Genomic DNA, 12,567 nt, shown 5'->3' on the forward strand with positions numbered 1-12,567 from the left:
GTCCATCAACAGACGAATGGATAAAGAAGATGTGGTATATATACACAATGGAATACTATGCAGCCATCAAAAGAAATGAAATCTTGCCATTTGCGACAACGTGGATGGAACTAGAGGGTATCATGCTTAGCGAAATAAGTCAATTGGAGAAAGATAACTATCATATGATCTCCCTGATATGAGGGAGAGGAGATGCAACATGGGTTAAGGGGGTAGGAGAAGAATAAATGAAACAAGATGGGATTGGGAGGGAGACAAACCATAAGTGACTCTTAATCTTACAAAACAAACTGAGGGTTGATGGGGGGAGGGGGGTTGGGAGAGGGGGGGTGGGGTTATGGATATTGGGGAGGGTATGTGCTATGGTGAGTGCTGTGAAGTGTGTAAAACTGGCGATTCGCAGACCTGTACCCCTGGGGATAAAAATATATGTTTATAAAAAAATTTAAAGAATCTGATCATTGACCATTAGGGTTAAAAGTACAAAAGAATGAGGGTGCTGAAATAGCTCAGTTGGGAGAGTGTTAAGCTGCAGATCTAAAGGTCTCTGGTTCATTCCTGGTACACAGAATGTTTTAGTGCACGTCCACCGTTATGGCTTTCCTCTGAGTTAGGGGCTGTAAGTGAATGAAGTGATTGTGTTTTAATAAAACTACATTAAAAAAAAAAAATACAGGGGCGCCTGGGTTGCTCATTGGGTTAAAGCCTCTGCCTTCATGGTCTCAGGGTCCTGGGATCGGGTCCCGCATCGGGCTCTCTGCTCGATGAGGAGCCTGCTTCCCCTTCTCTCTCTGCCTGCCTCTCTGCCTACTTGTGATCTCTCTCTGTCAAAATAAATAAAGTTAAAAAAAACAAAAAACAAAAAACGATCTAAGGTTGAGGCCTTTGTTTGCAAAAGGATGCAAATGTACAAGAAGTTTTCACATTTCTGTGGATTACTTTGTCAAACTGTCCACTTTGATGAACCTCTGAAATGGAATTGCTCAAGGATGGTGCCTGCAGTCTTCTTATCATTACGGAAGGATAATAAGAGCTTTCCAGTGCCATGTCTCCGAAGAAGTCTTTTGCTTTACTTTTTACTTTTACTTTTTATAGGAGATGTCAAACACTTTTAAGTACAACAATAGCTTTAACGGTTGTCATCTTATGGCCAGTTTTGTTTCTTTTCTATTCCCTCCCACTCCCATTTATTTGAAGAAAGTCCCTCATGTTATATTTAATCTGAAAATATTTCAATATATATTTAAAAGAAAATGTTGTAACCTTAAGCTGTACTATTATCATGTTTAAGAAGGTGTCACCATGCATTCAGTTTTCATGTCCTAATTGTTTTTATAAATTAGTTTTTAGTTTGACCAAGAAAATCCCTATAAGGACTGTAAATTTTACTGCTTTTTCTTTTCAGTCTGTGTAGTTCTTCCATCATTTCTGCCCCCTTATTCATTTATTTAAAAAAGTAGTTTAGATGTCCTAGGTCAGATTTTTACCTGGTCTGGATTTTGCTGATTTTCATTCTGTGCTATTTATTATTATTTAATTCATTTCTGTGCTGTTTATCACCATCAGATAAATTGATGGTTAGAATTAGAGGCTTCATTAGATTTCGTTTTCAAAAAATTTTTTTGGCAGGAATGGTTCTTACTAAGGACTATATATCACATCAGGAGGCACCTCCTTTTGGGTTGTCTCCTTCTCTGTTTTGAGAACTAGGACTCCAGTGACAAGTTGAAGTGGCTCCACACGGAGTAGTATAGAGGTAGTCTCATATCTAGCCTTATGATAGATTTCAGTGGGATGGGAAGAGATACTGGGTTTTTTACATGAAGGATATGGAGATGAAATGTACTTTAATCCATAGTAGATCTCAGTAATAGTAGAAACAATACTACTCTGATAGTTAAAGTATTCTTTCTTATGTTAAGAATCTAGGTCAACCTATTAAGATGCGATTCCAGGAATCTGAAGAAAGACCAAAATTATTTGAAGAACTAGGGAAACAAATCCAACAGTATATGAAAGTAATCAGCTCTTTCAAAAACAAGGTATATTTTTTCTTTTCCTACTGTTACTTTGGTAAAGTTTTGAGGCATTTACATAGCAATCTTTTGCTTTTCTAAAATTGTTGCTTAATAATACTGTTTTTTGGGATGTTAGTGTAATGTGTAGAATATTTCATACAGTTTTACTAAGAACCCTGGGATATGCTACTCTCTTTAATAGGAGAATCTGGAAGTGAGCAATATTCTCTTTCCTTTTCTTGCTGTGAAATGCTTCTATCAGTGACTTAACCTGCTTGTATCCTGGTCTTTCTCAGAACCATTAGGCCATATGGTTTGGTTTGTTATGCAGATGTAGAACTGTGTGAATAGAAAACAACTTAACAATTTTTTGAGCACTGTGTGATATACATTGCATAAATACATTATTTCACTAAATCCTCAGAGTACCCTCATAGGTGATCATGTCAGTAATAGTTACAGGTAACTTTTAACGTCTTTAAGCCTCACTGTCCTTAAGTAACATCCAAGGTTAATATTGAGAGGTGGGGTTTGGCCTGAGGTCTGACTCTACAAATTTTGGGTTTCTAACCACTCTACTCCAGGTTCTTGATGGATAGTCATTGTAGGAAACTTACAAGAGATTAATTGGTCTTATTTTTTTAAAGTTTTTGTTTTCTAGAAGGTCTCTTTTAAAAAATTGTATTCAGGGGCGACTGGGTTGCTCAGTGGGTTAAGCCTCTGCCTTCGGCTCAGGTCATGAGCTCAGGGTCCTGGGGTTAAGCCCCGCATCAGGCTCTCTGCTTTGCAGGGAGCCTGCTTCCCTCTCTCTCTTGGCCTGCCGCTCTGCCTGCCGCTCTGCCTACTTGTGATCCCTCTGTCAAATAAATAAATAAAATATTAAAAATATAAAAAATTGTATTCATTATTGTTTTGGTTCCTAACTAGCTTGCCTAAACCTCTGCTTTCACATCTTGTGACCTGTAATGTCCTATTAGTGACATTACCTTTGTAAGTTGTATGTCAGGCATGTGCTTTTTATAACATTCACTTCTTTTAACTGCTACCCTTATGTATGTTTTTGGCCCTTAAGTGTATTTCCTGAGTGTTCTAAAAACTAGGGTTACTTTTTCTTAGTTGAATTTTTTTTGAAGGAATTCAGTCTCCATTTGGATGTTGAGGCTGAGTTTCCTTCATTTTTGGAAAGATTGTACCTTTTTGAAAGACGCCTAACAGCTAGATATTTGGGTGGGAAGAGTATCATCCTTTGACACCTGCCTGGTTGTCTCCTGGTTGCAGGAGGACCAGTATGACCATTTGGATGCTGCTGACATGGTGAAGGTGGAAAAAAGCACGAATGAGGCCATGGAGTGGATGAATAACAAACTGAATCTGCAGAACAAGCAGAGTCTGACTATGGATCCAGTTGTCAAGGCAAAAGAGATTGAAGCTAAAATTAAGGTAATTTATGGCTTTGATATTTAATAGTCTTGTCAGCCTTGTTATTTATTATTAATGGTCCTTAAAGTGACACTTACGAGGGAACTTCATTAGTTTTTGGCTTCTGGTTGGGAGGGGTTGGACTTGGGTTTAAGTTGAGAATGTCATGTGGAATTTGTCATTTTTAAGAACCCACAGTTTCCTCTCCTCTGCATTCTAGGAGCTGATGAGTATCTGTAGCCCTGTAATTTCAAAGCCCAAACCCAAAGTGGAACCTCCAAAAGAAGAGCAAAAAAATGGAGAGCAGAATGGACCAGTGGATGGACAAGGAGACAGCCCAGGCCCTCAGGCTGCCGAAGAGGGTGCAGACACATCTGTGCCTTTGGATTCAGACAAGAAGCTTCCTGAAATGGACATTGATTGATTCCAACAATTGTTTATATTAAAACAGACTATTATAAAGCTTTAAGTTGTCAACTTTGTTCTAAATATCAACTAGAGCAATCAAGTACTGGAGATTTCTTAGTCAGTTTTTAGGGGATTTCGTGGGAGGGGATATAGGTAATGTATGGAGCATTTTGACTTCTAAATATGTTAGATACAGAAATTAAGTGCATTGTATCTTTTTCATAATGGTACTATTTAGAAGCCCAGTTAGTCTTACTTACCGAGCTTCTGCTTCACTCCTTTTATGTTTAATCATGCTTACACAAGGATAAGTTTGTTTTGGAAAGCTAAGCTATAAGCAAAGGCTTTAACTAGCTGTCAAGCAGACTTTTCATTGTGACCTATGTGGCAGGAACTCTAGAGATTGTGCTTCAGAAGTCTGTTGTGGAGATTGCCATGAAGGCTCCCCTGCCTGGTGTGGGGATGGGGCTGGGGTCCCCTCTTTCTGAGGGCTAGAGCATGGCATGGCCTGGATTAACATTGTAGAACATGAGGGGTGATCGCTGAGCTCCTTCACACTGCACTTCCGCTCCACTTAGACTCTCACCCCTACCTCACCCTCCACCAATGAAGGAGCTCCTCTTAGAAATGCCATGTGCTGCTCTTGGGAAAATAGACCCCTTCACCTGCAGCAAGTTGATAACAGAGGATTTTGGACCTGGAAGCTCTTTCGAGATAGTACGTTCCTGAAAGTGTGTGCACAAATACCCCAAACATCAAGACTGAATACTTTTTTGTTTTGGAAAGTTAGAATTGGATAGATGTGCTTTTGGATATAGGTGTGGTAAATTGAGCGGAGGACCTGATTCTTGTTAACTATGGTGTAAAGATTTGTATCCTGGCCTGCTCATTCAGGTGAGAGATGTTATATGTAAATTTGAAGTATAGCTTGAAGTCCTAGGACAAGAGTTAAAAGTTCTTTTTAGCTCATTCACATTCACTTGTATGTTAAGTGTTAATACCTGCCATGAACCTGCCAATTTATGTGTTAAGCAGCTGACAGATTTTAAAAAAACCAAACCCTAAGATACACTGGACTGTACTGGAGGAGTCTGAAATTAGTGTTAAAGTAGCACGGTGTCTGACTTGAGCAGCACCGCATTTTTATTGTGTGGCTGGTGTCAGGTGCACCAGAGCATTCCCTGTGACTGCCCTTCATGGCCGTGTTGATAGGAGGGAAGCATTTTGGAAACTCCAAGGGAAGCCTGTATTAGAGGCCATAGCTGGTACCTGCCTTAGAAACTGTTAAAAGCTTTGTTGGTTACATTTTGGATCTTTGTAATAATTGTTACCTATGTAACAGAGTACTTCTCTGTTAATTTTGGGCTGTGTTAGAAATAAGATCTTTGCCTACTTAGAATAAGTTTCTGTCCATCTCTGCACTAAAAAATTTGAGTGTTACCAGGTTCTGAAGTGCTATAGAGAAGCACTCAGAGGAGGAAGGTGGAAATGTACTTATGTTGGTGCGTGAGCTCGCATGGAAGCCTTGTAGCACCAGGACTTGGCCTTGTCCTTAGAGGCTCTATCCATTCTGTACCTGTCATGCTTTGAGTTTCAGCTGGCCTGCAGTGAGGCCAGGAGCTACTTTGGTGTCCTGGCTGCAGGATTAAGCCAATTCTTATGCAAATGACTCAGTCCGCAATGGCCATTTCTTCTAAGAAAACTTTTTGTGTGGGGGAGGGTGTGGGTGTTGGGATGGGGGTGAAATTGGAAGTTTAAAGTTTAAACTAGAAATAAGATGATGTGGTCTGCTTGGTCTCTGTTCAGACAGGCTTTAAGACCAATTGGATTTACTTGGAGGCCAGGCCAGAGAGAGTGTGATAATTGACGACTTGTTTGCAGTCAAGCATTTATCCAGGTTGCATTATCAAATTGGTTTGTTAAAGCTCCAGGTCACATTCTTACACCAAGAGAAACTTTAAATAAACAGACGAGTTTAGGAAAAATTAATAAAAGAAACCTGTCTTACACTCAGGAATGGTTTCCTTAATTTCCTAATGAAGGGTGTGTGTTTGTGTGTGTGTGTGTGAGTGTGTGTGCATTCAACAAAAACTCTAGAGGTCAGAGTCCCGTTAATTAAATTCCTCTTGTTGGGGCCCCTGGGTGGCTCAGTCATTAAGCATCTGCCTTCAGCGTAGGTCAGAGATTCTGGGATCGAGCCCCACATCGGGTTCCCTGCTCAGTGGGAAGCCTGCTTCTCCTCCCACTCCCCCACTCCCCCTGCTGGTGTTTCTTCTCTTGCTGTCTCCCTCTGTAAAATAAAATCTTTTTTAAAAAAAAAAGTCACTTGTTAACAGCTGGTAAGAAGTTGTTCTTTTTCTGTACTCAGAATTCTCCCATGTTGGCTGTTGGCCCAGTTCTCTGGTATGTAGGAATCCATCTCTTGTATTGTCCATCCTTTTGAGGGTTTTGACAATAGCAGAAGGTGGGTTATGGCCCCATAGAGGACCATTGCCAAGATTGATGCCTGCCCCTTTGAAGAACGCCATGGCCTGGAGTATGCTAGTAACACTTGCCGCCATTGGGTGTGTAGCATGTGTGTGTGCGTGCACAAATCTGTCCGGGTGTGAATGTGGGATAGTAATGAGTGTTGAAAGGGGATGAAGCCATTAGAAGAGACCTAACTACAAGGCCTAGGGCCTACATGGGGAACTGTGTGGGATTTTAATCCCTAGAGTCCTGCCACTTAATAGTCCTGGTGCTGTGTTAGGAGGAGCTGACCTGGCAGGGCCCACCATTAGGGCTTGGATCAGCTACCTTCAACGAATGTGTCTGCAGCAAGGTTGGCTTTGTCTTGGGTTCTGACCTTGGGAAAGGAGTGAGCATGTGGTGAATTAAGTGGGCAGCCTGGGACCAGCTATCAGTCATCCAAAACAACAGGGGTGTTGGGATCACATGGAAAGAGAAACAGTCCTTTTTACTGAAGAGAGGAGCCAGTTCCCTGTATGTCATAGAGGAAGGTGTTGGAGGTGAAGCCCAGGCTGGTGTGAAGGTTTTTGTGGTGTGGCAGCTTCAGCTTTATGTGAAGAGCTTCAGAGCTCAGTGGGGTTGGTGAGGACTCATGGAGAGGCATTAGACCGTTGGCCATTGAGATTTTTTTTTTTTCAAGCATCTGAAGTGTCTTTTATAGAGGTATTGGTGAAAGTGGAGGGGCTGAGACATCAAGGTTCTGGTGTTGGAGCCCTGGGGGCTATAGATGTTTTAGCTTGAGAGTGACAGTGTTTTAGGGATGCCCATGTGATGTGTGTAGAATGAGTTGGGCCTGGGAGAAGCTAGAGGTAGCAGGACATTACAAATAATCCATGTTTGAGGAAATGAGCCAAACACAGGGGGAAATGGTAGGTCCTGGTACTGAAGAAACAGGAAAGATTTGAAAATAATAACTCTCCTGGGCTCTTGGGTGGCTCAAGTCAGTTAAGGTTAAGTGTCTGCTGCTCAGGTCATGATCCCAGGGTCCTGCGATCCAGCCCCTTGTCGGGCTCTCTGCTCAGTGCAGAGCCTCCTTCTGCCTGCCGCTTTGCCTGCTTTTGGGCTCGCTCTCTGTCAAAGAAATCTTTTTTTTTTTTTTTTTTTTTTTGAAGATTTTATTTGACAACACAGCTGAGAGGGAAAACAAGCAGGAGGATGGGGCAGAAGGAGAAGCAGGCTCCCCACTGCTTCCCACTGAGCAGGGAGCTCGATGGAGGGCTCAATTCCAGGACGCTGGGATCATGACCTGAGCCGAAGGCAGACACTTAACGACTGAGCCACCCAGGCGCCCCAAAATAAATTAAAAACAACAACAATAACAACAACAACAACAAAAAACCTCTGAAGCTGGGAATGTAGTTAGGCTGTGGCATGACACGGCCGCTTGATGAGGTTTTGTTGCTCCAGCTCTTGATAATGCTTCTGTGCACTTGATGTATTTTAATCCTTTTTTTTTTTTTTAAGATTTTATTTATTTATTTGACAGAGATCACAAGTAGGCAGAGAGAGACTTGGAGGCAGGCTCCCTGCTGAGCAGAGAGCCCGATGTGGGGCTTGATCCCAGAACCCTGGGATCATGACCTGAGCTGAAGGCAGAAGCTTAACCCACTGAGCCACCCAGGTGCCCCATTTCAATACTTTTTTTAAAAGTGGCTTTAACAGCAAGAATATTGTATTTTTACGTGAGAAACCTAGGTTGGGAACAATATGCACACAGCTTCCCATGTTTGGGAGGAACATGAAACTAGGTTTGCATAAAAACCAGAATCAGATGGATGTTCCAGAATGAAATGGTTTCCTTCCAAGGTGGAATTGTGGGTGACTGCTGTTTGTCCATGTTTGCTTGTTGACATTTTCTAAGGTTTCTGTAATAAGCCTTTTGAAATTTCCTAATGCTGAAAAAGCTGCTTAAAAGAATGGTTCCTAGCTTTTGAACCTGGCACAGCAGAAGTGATAGAGAAGTAGAACTTCAAGTGTGTAGGAGTCCGTGGACAAGCTGGTGTGAGGTTGGTGTAAGTCTCCTGAGGGAAGGATTAGGAAGTCAAGATAGAGTTGAGAGATCCCAAAGCTACAGTGGGTGTGGAAAGAAGCTTTGGGGTTGGGGTGCCTTCCTGGTTTAGGAACTGAAAACTTGAGTTGGGATGTGGCAGGAAGAGCAAGTGGAAACTTGGGAGGAACCGAGCTGCCAGAGAGGAGCCATCATGCATGAGGTGGGTTAGGGAGCAGGGGAGTTTGAGAAGGGACAGTGGCAATGGCTATGGGGGCGCTTTCAGGGTGTGGGAGCCAGGTCTTGGGCTCGCAGTGAAGCTGCAAGAACTGTGGCTTAGTTGGAATGACGACTCAGCTTGGGGAGAAGAGAGATTGCATGGCATCCTGGGTCCCAAGTTTCTGAATAATGGGGCTTCTTTTCACCACTTACCTCTGCACCATGCTGTCTTGGAGTTGACCATGCATTCCTTCCCTGGGTGCTTCTTTCTTGCTTCTGGCTGCAGCAGCCTGGGACAAGACCCTCAGTGCCCTTGTCCTACGTGATCTGGATACTGCTACTTGGAGTAGTGTCATAGGTGGAGAAATGAACGAGGGGACTTATTCAGGCTAGGAGGCAAAATGCAAACACGGCCACGTTGTGGTAGGACAACACTACAGAAGAAGAGAGGGTAGAAAAGAGGATAGATAGATTCTGAGGGTTCAGGGCAGGGAAGCCCCACAGAGGAATGGGCAAGGCACAGACTGCTTTCAGATTTGTCCAATAGCCATGAGCATGTGCCAAGCTCATCCTGACTCTGTCGCTCCACTTTTGGTACGTGCTCTCAGGACAGAGAGGGAGAGTGGGGGGGATATATATACTTCTAACTCCTCAGTGTGATTTCCCAGAATCAAGCACAACAAGCAACAAAAATAGAGTTGGGTTGGGGCCATTTTCACAGGTTCTGTCTGGATGTATTTCCTTCAAAGACCGGGTGCACTGTTGTATTTGGAGTCCTGGATCCATGGAAGAAGAGAGAACGCTTCAAATACTTTTTGTACCACTAGTTAGCAGGCCCTGACCTACCACATTGTTTTTTTCTGCTTGCACTCAAAACTTTAAAATATACTCATCTATTCAGTTAACACTTGGCTAAATGCTTGGGAAAGAGAAAACTGGAAATGCTTGGAAAACCATCTCAATGGCTCCCCTTCCAAGATGTAAATTCCAGTGAAGCATTTCTGAGGATGAGCAGCAGGAGTGGGGAGACTATTACGACTCAGGAGAGTTTGCTGTGGGGACCAGGAGAACTGTGTGGGATCAGACTCAGAAACTGGAGAGACCCCTGCAGTAGTGAGAGGAGCCCCAGGCTGAACGGGGGAGGGGGGTAATTCCTCCAACTCATCCTGTCTATTCTTCTTCCTTACAATGGGAAGGGTAGACCCTGCCTAGCTCGAAAGGGCCCCCAGCCAGCATGAAGCATGCAATGCAGAAGGCGCTCAGGGAATGCCTGCATACGCAAGGGCAGTGTTTTCAATGAATAACAACCCCAAAGCATTAGAACTCTACTTCAAATCGGATCCCAAGCCCAAGGGACCTAAACAGGTGAAGGGCACAGAGCAGTTGGATGACAGAGCGGCAATCCCCGTTCCAGCCGTTAGGACGAATGCTAATCTCCTGGAACGTTGTTTGTCTATAGGATGAGGCTTCTGCCCTCCAACAATGAATCGCCAAGACGATGGCATTGTGGTAGCAGCAATGTGGGAATTGCCTGGCCTCCTGCCCCTAGTTCTGTCGTGGCCTCGGAAGAGCAGTGGCATGGAGGCCACCACAGGAGGGCAGCATCGCTCTTCCTTTGCCTTGTGTCCGAGTCCTTCAAGCCTTCAGTCTTGAAGCAGGCTCAGAGTTTGGAGAATACAGAAGGCCAGCTCCCCTCCTTCAAGACAGCCCAAAGCAGACTAGGTGAGGTTTCACAAGCCCCTGGCTGGAAAACAGGGGCTCTTTTATACGCTTTTCCTAGTAACCTTCTAGGTTCCTACCGCTCCACTTGTGATAACCCTAGTTCCAGAAGAACGTGGGACTGGCTGCAGATCTCCACGAGTGAGCCAGCCCGGTGCTTCCCATGCTGGACTGGGGATCTTGCTCGAGGCAGATTCTGGTTCAGGAGGCTGGGCTGGGAATTCTAACCCTCTCCCGGTGGTGCCCATCACACACTGCATTCTCACTCCGAAAGACTTCAACTCTGGGAGGCTCAGTTACCTCATCCTGTAGAATTGGGATCCCACCCATCCCATCCACCACAGAGACGGTGGCTGGGGAAGACATTCACGACGAACCAGAGGGATAAAAGTATTGTAAACACCAGGCACGTGATTTGCCTTCGGAAGCCTCCTTGTCAGTGCAAAGAATAAGCAGTCCCAGGAACCTTCTTTCTTGTTCTTCCTTCCCTGCCAGGAACCCAGGCTACTGAGGAACAATGCTGAAGGGAGGTGGAAGGGAGAGAGGCCGGGACCTCCGCCTGGGGGCGTGGCCTCTAACCCCTGGAGGGGGAAGGGGGGTTTGCTCCCAGTCCCTGCAGTGACACATGAATCCTTCCTACCTTGAGCCAGAGGTCCCAACATTCCTTTTGCTTTGAGCCACTCCTCCTGTGTGATCCCATGAGTGGCCCCAGAACGGAGGGACACAGACCTTGGTAGGGGGTGGGGGGTCCCGAGCTGTGGGCAGAGATTACCCGGGAGCCCCTGCATGATCATGTGAATTCCAGGCCTCTGCGGCAGAGGAGTGATCAGCAGATTCAAAGCGACTGGACTGAAGGTGAGCCCCGGGACCCCTAATTCAGTCTCCTCTTCTTGCCTGGTGGTAGAGATCCCACTTCTGAGTGGTAGGAAAGACGCGAGCTTCCGGGCTGTATGAGCGTGCCCAGCATTTTCCTCCACCTCCATCCCATTAAAGAGGCTTGTCTCCTGTCGTTGCCCAGCCTCCAAGTCTGAGTGTTGCCCAGCTTGTTTTCCAGGTTTCTCTAATGCCTCATCAGGAGAATGGGTGCAAGAGACTGCATCAAGGCGGCCAGGGAGAGAGGAGTGGGGAGGACCCTTGCTGTGGATCAGCGGCTGGGCTCCCCTTTAAGGTAAAACAGTAGCTGCAAAGTGCCTCTGACTCTTCTGGGCAGCATGTGAAATACAGGTCATTGGGCCCCAGCTCAGAGTTTCAGATTCAGCAGATCTGCCCCCCGGTCAGCGTACTGGCATTTCTAACAGTTCCTAGGTGATGCTAATGCTTTGTTCTGAGGAAGGAGAACCTGGGTAATGGGCAAAGGGGAAATAAATGAAGCTGATTGATGAAGTAAACAACTGGGGGTGAAGGCTTTGTGGGCAGGAGAGGGAAAGGGAGAGATTCGGGTAAGGCCGTGGGGAGTAGTAAGAGGAAAATGCAAAGTCTTCCTTAAGAAATGCCAAGTCAGGGGGCGCCTGGGTGGCTCAGTGGGTTAAGCCGCTGCCTTCGGCTCAGGTCATGATCTCAGGGTCCTGGGATCGAGTCCCGCATCGGGCTCTCTGCTCGGCGGGGAGCCTGCTTCCCTCTCTCTCTCTGCCTGCCTCTCTGTCTACTTGTGATCTCTGTCTGTCAAATAAATAAATAAAATCTTTAAAAAAAAAAAAAAAAGAAATGCCAAGTCAGGTTTGAAATTTCTTTGAAGCTTCTTCTGAGGGCCAGACTTTGTGTCTCTCTGAATATTACTTCAGGTTTACACTGACCCTGGGAGTGCTTTGGGTTAAATGATTTGCCCTGACTTGCCATCCCTCCTGTGTGACGACGCCCTCCTTCTCCAGGCGACTGATCTTTGACTCATCTCCTTGGTGCATCCCACAGCCTTGGCTCATGGAGTAGGTAAGTCTGTGATCTCTTTCTCTGCATGCGTCTCTGTCCTGGCCAGGCTGAGCACTTCTTCAGGGTGGAGAAGCATTTGCTGAATTGAGTTCCGTTCTCTAACTGGACCCTCAGTCTCCAAAGCCCAGCTTCACGTATGCACACCCCTGTCCAACCCACCCCCTCCCCCCAGGGGGGAGCTCTGTGAGGGGGACAGGGCCTCACAGTTAATGGGAAAGGCTTTGGTGTATGGCTCTTCCCAGGTGAGACATAGTGTCACGCAATTTCCATTATATCAGACTCAGCTCTTTAGCCTGCTCTGCACAGCTTTTAAAGATGCTTTAAAAATAAGCCCTGAATGGGAATGAACTCATCAAGCAGCAC

General features: G+C 45.1%; 1 protein-coding gene across 1 annotated transcript in view; it reads left to right on the forward strand.

The window, feature by feature from the left end:
- Positions 1–4,888, forward strand: part of HSPA4 (heat shock protein family A (Hsp70) member 4) — a 54,107-nt gene extending 49,219 nt beyond the window's left edge. The window contains exons 17-19 of the mRNA XM_047729177.1: positions 1,923–2,042; positions 3,297–3,458; positions 3,658–4,888. Of these exons, the coding sequence (XP_047585133.1) occupies positions 1,923–2,042; positions 3,297–3,458; positions 3,658–3,861 (486 nt within the window). The 3' untranslated portion in view covers positions 3,862–4,888. The remainder of the gene's footprint in view (positions 1–1,922; positions 2,043–3,296; positions 3,459–3,657) is intronic.
- The last annotated feature ends 7,679 nt before the right edge of the window (positions 4,889–12,567 follow it).

Source organism: Lutra lutra, chromosome 5, assembly GCF_902655055.1.
Source record: "Lutra lutra chromosome 5, mLutLut1.2, whole genome shotgun sequence".
Taxonomy (NCBI): Eukaryota; Metazoa; Chordata; class Mammalia; order Carnivora; family Mustelidae; genus Lutra; species Lutra lutra.